This window comes from Neolamprologus brichardi, chromosome 23, assembly GCF_056152115.1.
Source record: "Neolamprologus brichardi isolate AB-2024 chromosome 23, ASM5615211v1, whole genome shotgun sequence".
In the NCBI taxonomy this organism is placed as follows: Eukaryota; Metazoa; Chordata; class Actinopteri; order Cichliformes; family Cichlidae; genus Neolamprologus; species Neolamprologus brichardi.
In genome coordinates, this window is record NC_142125.1 from 44,237,418 (window position 1) to 44,252,792 (window position 15,375).

General features: G+C 42.5%; 1 protein-coding gene across 1 annotated transcript; it reads left to right on the forward strand.

Moving 5' to 3' along the window:
• Window positions 1–4,857: 4,857 nt before the first annotated feature.
• On the forward strand, window positions 4,858–14,409 carry donson (DNA replication fork stabilization factor DONSON). Its single transcript, XM_087836559.1, has 12 exons — window positions 4,858–5,554; window positions 5,681–5,755; window positions 5,882–6,076; window positions 6,504–6,682; window positions 7,690–7,765; window positions 7,836–7,938; window positions 8,300–8,402; window positions 12,424–12,561; window positions 12,644–12,842; window positions 12,944–13,013; window positions 13,110–13,240; window positions 13,713–14,409. The coding sequence occupies exons 1-12, from the start codon at window positions 5,132–5,134 to the stop codon at window positions 13,851–13,853; spliced, it is 1,833 nt and encodes a 610-aa protein (XP_087692685.1). The 5' UTR covers window positions 4,858–5,131; the 3' UTR covers window positions 13,854–14,409.
• The last annotated feature ends 966 nt before the right edge of the window (window positions 14,410–15,375 follow it).

Consider the following 15,375-nt stretch of genomic DNA (forward strand, 5'->3'; position numbering starts at 1 on the left):
TGTGCAAAATAGAAACGTTGAAAGTTCTTGGATTTATTTCTCAAACTCTTTACCTAATATTGTTCCCAAATGTAAGAACAAGAGTTGGGACTCTCTAAGGTGTGTAGCATTAGGTTTCCATCTTATGACGACAGGTATTGGTGCTTTCTTTTGAGTTTTGATATATGACACAGTACACACTATATTGTCAAAAGCATTTGCTTGTCGGACTTCACATACATATGATATCCCATTCTTAATCGATTAGGTTTTCCACAAGGTTTAGGAGTGTGCTTATAAGAATGTTTTACCATTCTTCCAGGAGTGCATTTATGATGTGATTCACTGATGAAGGATGAGAATGCTTGGCTTGCAATCTCCACTCTAACTCATTCCCAGGTCTATATGCAGGCAAGTCCAGTTCTTCCACTCCAAACCGCTTTGTGCACTGGTGTGCACTTCTGTTGGAACAAAGTTTGGGGCTTGAAATTGGAATACTTTGGTATCTTAAATTATTAAGAGTTCCTTTAACTGGAATTAAGGGTCCCAGCCCAAGTCCTGAATAGCTACCCAACACCATAATCCCCCCTCCACCAACCATTACACCTGGCACGGTGCAGACAACTAACTCCTGGCAACAAACCCAGACTTGCCCATTAGACTGCCAAATGGAGAGGCATGACTCTTCACTCCAGATACCACATCTTCATTGCTTTAGAGTTTAGTGGCAGCATGCTTTATTTTTATCCAACACTTTGTGTTGTGCTTGGTTATGTAAAGCTTAGATGTAGGTCCTCATTCATGGAAACCCTTCCGATTAAGCTCTCTGTTCTTGAGCTAATCAGAAGGCCACATGAAGCTTGGAGGTCTGTAGTAATTGACCCTTCAGAAAATTGAGTACTGAGCAGATGATCTATTGGACTTAGATCAGGCAAGCGTGGAGCCCAGTGCATTATATTATTTCCTCCATCCAAAAGGATGAACTACTGTTAATACATGATGGAGGCCATTGTCATGCATTGTCAGAGGAAGTCAGAGCCCACTGCACCAGTGTAGTGTCTAATAATGTGTTAGACAATTTAATCCCAGTATCTAATGGTGGTCAGGGTGCCATTGCCTAGCCTGTAGAGGTCTATGCAATCCCTTCATTGATTTGTCTTCCCAGATCATTACTGGCACAGTACCCAAATGGTTATGTAGAACGATGATACAAACGACATAAATGACAATTGGACCTTCACACAACTGGCCTGCTGAAGGTCATTCTGTAAGGGATTGGCAGTGTTCATCCGGATACTGTTCCTGCTGACTGTTTAGGAAGTTTTTGTTCAACTATCCAGAGTAGCTGTGTGTCTCCTAGAATCTCGTCCATGCTCCTGAGACTGTGCTGGGAGACACAGCAAACCCTCAGGCAATGGTAGAGTCCAGGTATCGCCTCATGCTGCCCATAGTGACACTGAGCCTTGCCAAATCAAGACTAGTGGAAAAAACTCTCTGAAAAGATGAGGATAGAGTCAGCCAATTGTTTCCCCCTGATTAACACCACCCACACAACTGACCAGAGGAGTATCCCAGAAATGTAATACTTTACTCTGATCCAGGTGCTCCATTTTTTTTTATGAGCTCTGTATGACTGATGACAGATTAACAAGAAGCTGGATTCTCATAAAGTCTCAGTGATCATCATGACAGGGAAACAGAAGCTACAGTGAGAAAACAACCTGAGACTATTTGTTTCGCTGTTTATATTTATGATTTTCCTTCAATAGTCTGAACAAACTCATTAAAAATTTAAACTTGTATTTTGAAATTTTCATTTGTAAAATTTCTCACACAAATTTGAAATTACAGTTACAGTTTAAATCTCCAAACCTGTATTCACATTTTATTCATGTTTATTTGTTATTTTAATATTTACAAACACAGCTCTGTGAGCTCTTAAATCAGTGAATACAAGTGCTCAACTGCACACTCTCAAGTCACATATTTACATATTCTATGCTTTGACTTTTGCAACACTTGTTGCACTTGTAGCTGAAGGGGGGAGTGGTGGTTGGGGGTGTGGGGGTGGAAGTCAGCCAATCAGAAAGCAAAAGACTGAGAGGTCTCATTCGCAGCTGCCCTCATCTTTACTTCTACTTGCCATTCACAGTTTAAAGAAAGATTTTCCACAACTTAAAGCACATTTAATAGAAAAACTTTATTTGCAAAAGACAGGACATAAAAAGACCAAGAAAGAAACCTGTCACTGGAAGTCAAACCATCTTCCACCATCGCGGGACCTGTTGAAGTGAAATTTATAGATTTACATTTACTTTCTTCCTTGTATTGACTGCATAACATACGTGATATTGTCTGATTGGTCCTGTCTGATCTTCACTGTACCAACCATGGTTCTCGCTGTTCCCCTGAATCTCCAGTGTCACCCACCATGCTCATGACCCAACCTAAACGCCACTGACACTTTCATCATGCTTCATGACCAAGCACCTACCTACTTACTCCCTGCATTTCACCTGTTCAGCCTGCGCTCTCCTGCTGCCCTTCATTCATCTCCAGAGGCCAGTTTTAATATATAAATCAATGTAAATATATCCCTTTGCTTTATTTGGGTCCACGTGAGAAAAGAGATAACAGAGTTGCAAAAATCAACAGAATACATCTGGGAGGGGAATGTGTCTGGAGGTTTTGTAATTTTACTGAACAATGAATAGAGGGACCTGGAGTTACCTTCATTAGAACTAATTAAACCAGAGTAGTAAGCAGATTTGGCTGAGGCAATGCAGTCCTTATAGAACAAAACATGATCATTGTGCATTTCTTTATGTACAGGAAGTCCGGTTTTCTTGAATAGACGTTCGAGTTGGCGTCCTTTAGCTTTAAGGTGACGCAGGTCGGGGGTAAACCATGGAGCTGAACGGGAAAATGAGACAGTTCGATGTTTAAGGGGAGCAAATATGTTAAGAAGGTTATGAAGGTCGACATTATAATGACAAACGAGTTCATGAGGGGTTGAGGGGCTGTGGATAGATGGAAGGTCATGGACGGCAGATGAAAAAACAGCTGGGTTGATATTACTAATTTTCCTAAAAGTGATATAACGAGAGCAGGTTTTGGAAGCGCTTATGTTTGCATCAAAAGAAATAAACATATGATCAGACCGGGGAAACAATGTGGCTTTACAATGGGTGGGGGTAATGCCAGAGCAACAGACCAAATCCAGGATATGACCTTTGGAATGGGTAGGAAATTTTATGTACTGTAGAAGCCCAAAACCTTCCAGGCAGGAGGTAAATTCTCTGGAAAGAGGGATTTTATTATTGTCCATATGAATATTGAAGTCACCAGCAATGATCAGATTTGGAGAAAGTACAGAAAAATGAGTGAGAAGAGCAGAAAATTCATTTAAAGACTCCTTGTTTGGCTTAGGTGGCCGATAAACAGTACATATGATGGTGGGGGTAGATCCAGATAGCTGTAGTGCAGTGTATTCAAATGAATTAATGAAGGGAAAAATGTTGTGCAGCTTATTTCTTCGCTTAACAGCACTTTGACATAAAGAGGAAGTCTTTAGCCAGCTAGGAGCTACATTTCATTTGAACATATCAAATCACCAGGTCTATGTTATCATCCATCAAGCTTTTGTCCTCCACTGGGATCAAAACTCCCAAATATTTAACAATATTTTTAACTGGGATATTTCTGTATCAGCAATGTCTTTTAAAGCAAGAATGTCAAAATTATTTAAATTAAGGTTTAAGCCTGATGTTAATAACAGATCAGACTTTGAGATTTCATTTGTGTCATTGTGACACATTGAGGGGCAGGGATAGCTCAGTAGGTAGCGTGGTTGCCCCATGATCGGAAGGTCGGGGGTTTGACTCCACTGAACGGCTACCCTGAGGTACCCCTGAGCAACGTACACATTATTATTATTGTGTTTGAGAGAGTGGAAAAGCACCATTCATATCAGTCCATTTACCATTAATACAATCACTTTTTTCTTATACTTATGTGCTTTTTATCTAACAGTCACACACATTCGTACTCTAATGGATGCATCAGAGAGCAACGTGGGGTTATTTATGCAGACAGGGATCAAACCACTAAAGTGACCCACTCTACCTCCTGAGCTATGAGATATGAATGCTACTCATGAATCCACAGTGGGATCCCTGAATTCTTTTATTTGGATCAGTGTTTCAACGCTTTGCTACAATGAAAATTGTCATTTTATAATCATTGTTGAGTGTAATTGGTCTCCAGTTATCAATAAATAAAGGATCTTTGTTGGTTTGGGGAATTAAAGGGAGATGTCCTTGCTTTAATGACGGGGACAGTTCTTCTTTTACAGATCGCTTCATAATCATTTAATTGGTAAATTGACAGCAGAAATATCACTATTCTTTCTATTTTTGAGCTATTTTTATGTGCTTATTTATGTGCCCAAATGTCCCAGTTTTACACTGGAACTTGAAAGCAGCTTACATTTGTAGATCTGTGCGAAGCTGGCGACGTTAAATTTGTCTCAAATCCTCTCTAAGTTCCAGGTACTCGTCACTGTATATCCGCCGGTAAGGCACAGGAAGCCACTGCAGTATTCTCCTGGATGATGGGCGTCGCCACTCAGACAATATCGCCACATAAGCGCTGATATAGGAAGAGAAGAAGTCAAAGCCGGAAGTCAAGGCTTTGCCTTGTGTTTTTCTGAAAAGGTCTTTCCACAAACCCTCAAGTTTTCAAACTGTTCCAACATCTCCTTGTGTATATGTCTCTAATTATTATTAAATTATTAATTTAAATCATACAATTCAAATGTAGTAAAACCCGACACGACGTCACATCCTGACTTACCATAATGTCCAAAGTTCCCGATGAGTAAAGGCTCCAACAGATACAATAATTGCATTTAACACTGTAGATTATTGTGTATTTATTTTTAACGTGCGTCACAAAAACAAACGTAAGCAAATGACGTCCGTTTAGCTCCTTTTCACAGCCATTGACACGCGGGGACTCTTTACGTCAGCACGCTGCGCGCCAAATTGTAACAGCTCAGAAAGCGCAAAACAAAAACAGCCGCGGGTCCTGCGCTTTCTAAAGGAAACAGCGCTAAAAGCGGGTTGTTTGGGGCAAACTGCATCTCCACAGGATGTCGGAACACTTTGGATACTCACCCAGCTTCAAGCGACCAGCGGAAATTTTGCGAATGAGGTGCAAAAGAGCCCGAAGCGACACCGGTGCCGGGTCCACAGACCGCCCCGAACAAAGCGGCTCATCTCCGACGTGCGTGCGGACTTTCTCCCCGGAACCGCTCTCCGGCGCCCAGAACCATTCCGGGGTTGGAATAAAACGCAGGAACCCGTTCGCAAAAATAGAAAACACTTACAGTCCTACGAAGAAACGTCTAACTTTCAACGACGCCAGCTGTAACCCCGAAAACTCTGATAGCTCCGGGATCACAAACAATGAGCGAGATGAAGAATCATCGAAGAGAGAAGGCACGCTGGATCTGGCTCTCAGTTCCAGGCTCGATGAGGCACAAAAACAGGAATACCGACAAGCTTCCAGCCAGGTTGGTCTCGGTCCTTTGCACTGCCCATATCATCAGAAAGCTCCTGTGTTCACGTGGTAGAGATGTAAACATGAAGGGAGACACTTTAGGACCCCCTCTTACTTTCTTGTCTGTGTCCTGCTGCAGAAATCTGGATCTCTGTCTGAGAGTGATGTGTTGTTGGAAGAAGAACCGGAGGATATTAAAAGCCCCCTGCTAAAGGTGGGAATTTCTTCTGTATTTTTTTAAATGCTGACTGACATATCTGTGAGAATTGTCACTGTTTCCCAGGTTTTCTGTTGTGCAGTGTATAACTGTGCATTCAAAGGATCCCCTCTGTCCTTCTAGAGCCCCCAAGCCACTGCTCCCACTGCAGCTCCTGTGTGCACCCAGTATCCAGCAGACTGGAGCCTGAAGACGCGTCTCCTCCTGACCTCTCTGGTCTCCCTTTCATGGGCAGAGCAGCTCAAGGCTCAGGAAGAAGCTCAGGGGCTCAGCCAGCACTGCAGGGCACAGTTCAGTTCACTGCCACACAGTCCACAGGTAGGCTCCTTGCATACATGTGGAAGATGGACAGGCACACAATAGTCACTGTGCATTTATATGTTGAGACACTAGTGACACCAGTTATTTTTTTCAGCACTTGTTGAGCCCTCACCATTTCATGACTTTTCGATTTTAGACCTACTTCAGATGTTTAAACCTAAAATCTTGTTTTTTATTCAGCCAGATTTTTTTTTCTGTAACCAAATTAAAAAATGAGATCACAGAATAACAGAGATGATCAGTGTCACAGTTTCCATGGAAACCTGGATCAGTTGGATGATTCTGACTCTCAGTCTAAAACAAAGACATAATTTCCTTAGGTATTAATGAAGTATGCTGATATGGATACCCGACAGCTCTTAGTTTGTCTTGGGTTCTTCAGTAGCTTGTTCCTCAGCCCGACCTGTCTCTGTGCCTGCTATAGGATCCCAGGTCCTGCTCAGAGCTACGTTGTGCCTTCCAGCAAAGCCTGGTCTACTGGCAGCATCCCTCCATACCCTGGCTGTCTCTGTTCCCTAGGATCAACGCTGAAAGGAGCTTCTTTGGCAAGAGCGCCCCCTGGGCTCATGATGCAACGATACAGCAGAGTCTCATGACAGAATGGTGAGGCTGATAGGGTGACAAGTTTTACTGCAGTGATTTCATTTTTCTCTCTGTCCTGATTTTAAATGAATCAAGATGCGATTGAATCACAGACTTTCAGCTTTAACTCGACGGATTTTAATAAAAATATTGTTTGTTTAGGAATTACAGCCATTTTTATGTATAACTGACTGACAGGTGGTTTCACTGATATGTCCTATTGATAAATGAATCATTAAAAAAAACTGAACTTGATTCTAAGATTTGAGATCTTTACACTGGAGGTCCGAAGATGTAGATGAAAGAGGTCATTGTTAGGCTGAGTAGCCCCAATAAATCTGTCAGAGAGAGAAGGAAGTTACGACCTCCTTAGACTGTGTTTTAGTATCAGGGACCTTTTTCCCGCCGAGTTATCAGCTCTGTCACAGTTAGCTAACACAAACTCAGTCTGTTAGCAGCAACCAGCTAACCATCAGTGACATCACGTTCTGTACTAGCACTAAACATGTTTAAACACTTCTTTCCTAAGTCCAGCTTCACAGATGGGTTTAAATCTCACACAGCAGGGTTGCACATTAAACGAACCTTTGTACAGTGAAGTGTTTCATGGCCCAGTAAGAGCAGCCACACAATGAAGTAGCATTTTTAGGTGGAGCTCCATGGTGATGATCCTTAAAAAGACTTCTGACATTGCTGTGTCTCCTGGACCAGGTGATGTGTGCGTGTGTTCAGCTGTGAGTTTGAATGTAACTTTACTGTAGCTGTGACAAACAGGTCAGGCGTAGTTATAAAGTGAAACAGGTGTTTTAACGCCAGCCTGTACCCAGTAAAGGTTTTAGTGGAGTGTCCAGGAACAGGTGCTGCCTTGTTGAGGTTTCTTTTTTGTGATTCAAAATACTCGATGCAGCCAGAGTCCAAATGAATGCTGTGTGTACTGTGAAACTGCTGAACACTGGCTGCTGTATACTGTACATGTATTCAGTGGCATTATTCCCACACTCCTTCCTTTGTCCATGTTTGTTGCTCAGGTCCGTCAGTCTGTCATCTCTCTACAGTCTGTTAAAGGCCAGACTGTGTCCATACTTCTACCTCTGTTCCTATCAGGTAGGTGTTAATATGCACTCTGAACTGTGCTCAGCAACACCGTCCTTCAGCTCATCTGTTTCATTGTCAGTTCACAGTGTTGTTCCGGGCAGCAGGTCTTGGAGGATCCAGCAGCATCACTGCTTTCATTTCCCCCACAACGAGGGGCCTCAGAGAGGCGATGAAGGCTGAAGGTGAGAGCTGAACTGTAGCTTTGGTCTCAGAATTAATTTTCATTTGATACATTTACAGCCGTAAAAGGCTGATAAGGTATTGTTGTCAGCCTGCCGGGCAGGCAGCGTGGACAACCAACATTTTCTTTCCACTCGTCTGAAATGTGACATGTAGTGGCAGTAAAATAGTCCACAAACCTGACCGCTGTGTGAAAAAGCTTTGCCTGTAGTTTATTCTTTAAGACATGACTTGTCAAATAAAAAAGTACAAGAAAAATTAGCTGTAGGAGTTAAACAATGTCAGACCTCTAGGTTAGGACTGAACAGAGGACATGACAGCTTCATCATTCGCTGCTCCTCACTGATCAGTTTACCCATATAGGTATAGAGTTCAGCCTCCCTCTGCTGGAGGAACAGAGGAGGTGCAGGGAGGCACAGAAGCAGACCATTCACCAAGAGGAGGAGCAGAAGGAACAAGAGGTCACGTAAGTGCTGCTCTTTCATTGTCTGTGCTCAGTAGGGCTGGGAGCTGTCGGGGTTCTGATCACTGTTTTTAAAATGTGTGTAAAATATCAGTTTGGACTCACTCAGCAGTTTCCACACAGCTTCATATCATTCTAGAATAGCTGACTTCTCATACAGCTAAGAATAAATAATAATACTTCCTTTTTTAAAATGAAAAATCTTTGGGTGGTTCCCATCTGGCAGAGCTGCCAGATGGGAAAGATTTTTAAAAAGACGATTGAAGAGACAAACACGATGTCTGAGCGGCCATGAGCCAATTTAATATTTGATGCGTCGTTTGAAGCTTTGTAAGATCCCAAAAGACGCAGGAATAAGTAGTAGGATTTAAGAGTGTAATAACGCCTGAAACAGAAGATGGCAGCACTGCATGTACAAGGATGCCAGCTGCCGTTAAACCCCGAATAAGAAGCGGAAGAAGCAGCAGTCTCCGCTTACTGTGTCCAAATTCAGGACATCTTTTGACCCCTGAATTTGGAGAGCAGACGCATGTTGATGCAATAAGCTGTATGTTTTACGTCCAACAGATGCATGATCCGATTAGTCGACCAATCAGATCATCATCCATTGAACATAAAACGTACAGCTTATTGCATCAACATGCATCTGCTCTTATATAACTATCATTAGCTTACAGCTTTAAGTGTGTAAGGTCTGTGCTAACTAAAAATAAAGATGATAGTTTATTAAATTTTAATGAAATTTGCAGATTGTTTCGGTGAAGTTTAATAAACTCCTTGCTATCTAAAATATAACAGGACACCGGAGTAAATTCTCGAGCATCTCACACTTCTATGTGTGTTGTTAAACGTTTATTTTGCGACCCAGAAAGAATAATAAGAGTAATATTAAAACTTAGTAGCTGCCGCCATTGTTGGAAACTGGAATTTGCTGGGCTGCGCTATGGATTCTGGGATAGGTTGGGCCATACGCCTGACCCGTCCTTCAAATCTGGGGAAAAGAAGGACGCATTTGTTGACTGTATTTGCCGAAGTCTTCGAAGTTGGACAGCCTTCATCGCATTGCTGTAACGTAATCGGCCTTCAAATGCGGCCCCTGAATTTGGACACAGCTACGATACCGGACACAGCTTCTTCTTCTTCGGGGTTTAACGGCAGCTGGCATCCTTGTACATGCAGTGCTGCCATCTTCTGTTTCAGTCCGTTATTACACTCTTAAATCCTACTGCTTATTCCTGCATCTTTCTGGATCTTACAAAGCTTTAAACGGTGCGTCAACTATTAAGTTAGTCGTCGATGATTTTGTTAGTCGACTAATCGTGGCAGCCCTAGTGGCAGCCCTAGCTGCCATCCACACAGACATTAGTCAAGAGGTCCAGTTCGACCTGGGTGAGTTTCAAGAAAACATTAGAGACAATCTGAGAGATGATAGCAGAACTTTAACAGAAACTAGGCGACCTAATAACTGATTTGAAGACGACGACCAACAGGGTGGGAAGATGAGCTGATATGGAAAAGTGGAACTCGAATCTGCATTCATGAGCAGACCTGGAGGCTCCCAACATGTGGAGGCCTTGGAAGGATACAACATCTGATCCTATAAATGATTTTATTAAAACAGCCCTGAGTGGAGTCAAACTCAGAATACAGCAGCAAAACTCGAAGCAAGACATTTGATCCCAGACACCAGCCCTGCTGCCAGAATACAAGTGTACAGGCTGGTAGTGTACAGCAGGGCAAACAAGGCAGTGGAGGATTTAAGGAGACCAAGGGGATCTGCTGCACAGGACACCTCGAGGCGGAAACTGAGAAGCGCCCAAGTCAGGACTAGAGATGGCATGATACCACTTTTTTATGTCCGATACCGATATCATAAATTTGGATATCTGCCGATACCGATATGAATCCGATATAGTGTTTTTTAATCAATGAAACTGTGTTTTTCTTGCTGCATTTTGTATAAGTTCATACTCAAGTTTAAATAAACAACACTAAAGCTATTCTGTTATACCTGTATGCAAAAAACACACTGCACCCAAAATATTTCATAGTTCAGCAAAACTGATCAATCTAATAAACTTAACCCTCAACCTCAACTTTAATTTGATGCAGTGTGAAAAAAATGCACTCCAATCAGCTGATCATTGATCAGTTTATGATTGAAGTAGCAGCAGGAGAGAAAGAGAGAGAGAGAGGCAGTCGCTCCATATATCGGTTGTTAAGCTTAACGTGGGAATGCTTTACAAACATTCAGAGATGAACTTACACACTTGCTTTACTTCTCTCTGAGATAACTTTCTCGGAGATGAAATGCTGGTTTGGTAGCGAGGCTACAAATGCTCACCCAGACCACCGACAGGTCTGGCACGCCACAGCCGCTCTATCACGTGATGCATACTGCTCCGACGTGCTACGGTTATGAGCCGAGTTGCGAGTTGTTGCAAGTTTTGTGAGGTGCTTTTTTGATATTTAATGGATCGGATTACATTTTTTATTTCTTTTTGTTATCCGATCCAGTAATTTAGGTCTGTTACGTAATATCGGATCGGTCCATCTCTAGTCAGGACATATGAGAGCTAACAGAGCAACCCTGCAAAGCTTCCAATGGCTGTGCTAAATTACAACTTTGCAACTGAAGGCAACAGTTTGAAAGAACTGCATCACAATAATGAAGAATTTGGATAAGAGAATGTGCAGTTAGAGAAGTCGACACCAAGCATGTGGAGTAATGCCATCGCTGGCATGTTTAATAACTGATCGTGGTTCACATTTCACTTTTATGGAACCACATTTTCTTGGTTCCTGCGTGGACAGAACTCAGCGGAGTCGTCTTCTCACAGAATTATTCACTGAAGCTGGTCCGTGTGGACGTTCTTACCCGGCTGTGGATCAATGTCCATACAGGCGCAGTACCACACTATGGATTCAAATACTGGATGGAGCAGCCAAGTACTGGCAACACTCAGTGCTACAGATGTTTCTTCTAACATTCATAGTTTCCTGGCCTTTGCACTGGATGCTTGTATCGCTGACAGCAAGGCGAGTGCACCAGGGAGTGTCTGGCCTCACTATATCATTGAACCCAACTTTCAATGACTTGGTGGGTTATGACTGTTTGTTCCACTGAATAATGAAACATTTGGTGAAAGATCGAATCTAAATGGACAAAATGCACAGAAGACACTTTAGAAGTTGTTTTTTTCCTGTTGCATTAAGGGGGCTCTGCTGGGTTAGCTACAGTATCCCTCACACACCAAAATAGCTAACGCTAAAATGAAGTTCTTCCAGTTTTGTTTTCTCTCATTCTTTCTGTTTGAAAATATCCATCAGTGTGCTTCATAGTTCTGCAACAGCTCACGTTTGGTCATCACGTAACTCAACTGTTAGAACAAAAAGCAACCAAATGCAAAATCAAGTACATAGTATGATTACCCTTCATGTAAATGGTTTGCACAACCCAATCAAGAGGAATAAAGAAAGGATTTCATTAGATTGCAGCAGAGGCTTCGGTAGTCCAAATACATGGTGGAGATTAGGATATTCATGTGTCAGATACTGATCTAATACTTTTTAAGAGACTCAGATGCCTGGATTATTCTTGTTAATTAGGTAAAATTAAATGTTAATTAAACGGGGAATGACTGGAATAACTTTTTGGGCAATAAAAAGAAACCTGCACCCTACAGACTTAACACAAGCACTCTACAAAAGATAAGAAAAGTAAAGTTATTTTTATGATAATGACCCAAGGGCCATAAAACTGTTAGCAAGGAGAAGCAGAGAGCACCACATATGAAAGTCTACCTTAACGATGGTGAGTTAAGCCATAAAGGCCTGTAGAAGGAACTAGATATAACCAGTCATCATGCTTTAAATGTACCATAAGGAAAAATGAGGCACTAATAACCTGGAAATTTTAAAAGTGTAATCAGTCGTGGTCTAAAAACAGCAATCAGTCAGACATACTGAGCTTTTGTTGTGGTGTTTTTGTGCCATCGTGTGTAAATGTGGTCTCATTGTGTAGGTGCTCCAAGCTGAACAATACAGTTGATGGAGGAGACCATGATGGAGACTACAGAGATGAAGACAGCACTTTGTCTTGGCTGAAGGAGATGGGAGTCCAGGACAAAATCAAGAAGCCAGACCTCCACACCCTACAGCTGTATCCTCATTAGCACTGTCACGTCAGTCTGTTTTACGTGTACTCTGTGTGTTTTTCTGTGACTCCTTGACCTCTTCTCTAGTCATAAGGAGGGCCACGTCATGTCTCTGGACCATAAGCCTGAGTCTGTGATATGTGTGAAAGGACTTCACACTTTCACTCTCATCAACTTCTTCATCAATTGGAAGGGTGTGGTTGCTTCATCCGGCTCCCAGGCAGGGTTACCGCCCACGCTGTTGGCTCCCAGTGCTTTCAGAGGAGCTACAATGCACACTCTGAAGGTGTTTGCAGCACACACACGAAGCTCAGTCTGTAACCATCTCATGTGTCATTTGTACTTCTGAGTTGAATTTGACACTGTGTGTGATTTATGCTTTTATAGAGCCGCTGTGTGAATGTGAGAAGTCAAGTTGGTTCTTCCTACCAGAACATCGGCAGTCTGGAGATCACAGGTACGCAGCTGGACAAGCAGACTTTTGTCTCGTATCAGTTCTCAGCTCCCACTGTGTGTGTTAGTGTTCAGTATACGTGTACTTGCCACACTGCAGGACCTGTCCTCCCCTCGTCTCTCCATGCTATCCTAACTTTACTTCAGCCTGCACAGAAAGGAAACTTCTCAGCTGCGCTTTACACACATACTCCTACCGCGGTTATGAACGTACACAGCACCAAGCAACAGGTAACACACACAGAAAACATGAAGCTGCTTTTTGTTTGATTTAGTTGTCATGAATGTCATGTATGTGTGAGCTGTAGCCTGAATGTGATCAAATCAACTTTAATGTCAACTTTACTTCTTAGCAAGCAACCTGCAGATGATGCCTAAACCATAACCAGGGTTATCTGCATGTAACATGTGTGACGCTTCTGTCTTCTTCACACAGTCAGGCCAGCCACTTAATTCACTATAATTTATTGAATGTACCCACTGAGGCGCTCAGGTTTCTGGCACGTGCATTGGTAATTTAAATAATGCAGATGTTGAACGAGCTAGTTTGCACGGCTGGTTTTACTGTTTGTCTGTTAACCTGTGTCAACGTGCTGTCCACAGCACTTAGTGCCAGCTAACAACCTCAGATTTATTCTAAAATAGGAGTTGGAGAGAAAGTGTGAATTAGTGTAGTGGTATTTATTCTGTGAACACTTTGCAGGTTAGTGAGGCCTCGGTAGAACTGTCCTCTTGTGGTCTCCATCCTGCTTCCATCCAGCAGCTGCAGCAGCCTTCCACCCTGGGAAAGACGGCCCTGACACACATCACCATGAACAACTACAGCTACACATGGAAGAACTAAGAAAGTGCTGAGAGTTTACACAACACAAAGAAGTTTGCATTAATTTGAGTTAACAGCTGCAATCCTGAAACTCAGATCAGATTCCACTGTGACGCTGGAAGAGATTCACAGCTACACGCTGACCAGAAAGTGAAGGGTATTCCACGACTACAGCGGGCAAAATAACCACTGGTGATGTGAAGTAGACGGGATTCAGAATAAAAGTTTATTAATTTTCAGGCGTCAGGTGAAAGCCTGAAGTGCTACCTGTGGGAATGAAGAATATTGTTGATTTACAGGGTAGTGGTAAATATATTACAGGGTAATCTGGGCAACTGGGGCCTGGAATGTCAGCAAGCGACCACCAGCTTCAAAGCAATGTGTGATGAGCGAATCACTTCCGGCATGTACACAGCTTAAGTGTCTGTTTATGTTGAGGTTTCTTTTAAGCAAACTTTATTGCACTGCACCGGATGTGATTATTTATTAAACTCTATATTGCTCAATTACTTTTAATCTTTCTTCTCATACAAGATTTATCAATGATGAATGCTGGAATGTTTTCAGGTACTGGAATGCTGATGAAATAAATTGTTAAAGTTACTGAGCTCGAAAGATTTATTAACTGCAGTATCAAGAAAACATGGTGAGCAAGTTTCTTGCTTTGATGTTTTCAACATATTAGATGAGTGGATGAAGTCATTTATCAACTCCAGTTAAATAAAATGAGAACATGAGGAAAGTAAGAGCGATGCCGTCTGCCAGGACTGCTTGAACAAAAACCTTTTGGGCATTGACTGTCACTGACAGCCTCCATTAAACACAGTTCTTTCCTTAAATATATGCAGGAGTGCACATAAGTGGTCCTACAGGTGCACATGTGCTGTCAAACAAAGACGCGCACCAGATAAGAAGTTGCAAGTTGTTTAGAACTCTTAAAAATGTCGAAGAAGCAAACTCCTTTAAATGGACTGATTCTTATAGAGCGCTTTTCTACTCTCTCTGAGTACTTAAAGCGCTCTATACAACATGCCACATTCACCAAATCACACCCATTCTCACAAGCACTTCATCTATACTGAGTGCACTACATTCACACTTCGATGGACGCATCGGAGAGCAACTTGGGGTTAGTATCTCGCCCAAGGATACTTGACATGCAGACTGGGGGAGCCAGGGATCGAACCTCCAACCTTCCGATTAGTAGGTGACCTGCTCTATCTGCTGAGCTACAGCCACCGAAGATATTACTGTGGTGTTCCTCCACTCCTGAATAAATGTCAGCAGGAGTCCGAACAGCAAAAGAAGTGCGTATTCTCAGAAAAGTGGTTTCAGGAGGTGAGCTGGGTTCAAAGAAATGATGAACGCACAGAGATGTGGTGCAGAATATGCTGTGAAAATCATTTGTTTGAAGCCAGCTCACCTTATCTTGCATGGGCATGATCCCTCCCTATGTAGCGGAGGGAGTACAAATTGACAGCTTCCCAGGAGCCAAATGGGGCCATGCAGAGATCCTTCTGGATAAAGCAGATATTGACACATC

Coding starts and splice junctions, on each gene's coding strand:
- donson (XM_087836559.1), top strand. CDS start 5,132: ATGTCGGAACACTTTGGATACTCACCCAGCTTCAAGCGACCAGCGGAA. Junction 7,939..8,299: donor AGAGGCGATGAAGGCTGAAG/GTGAGAGCTGAA, acceptor TTACCCATATAG/GTATAGAGTTCAGCCTCCCT. Junction 13,241..13,712: donor TACACAGCACCAAGCAACAG/GTAACACACACA, acceptor AACACTTTGCAG/GTTAGTGAGGCCTCGGTAGA.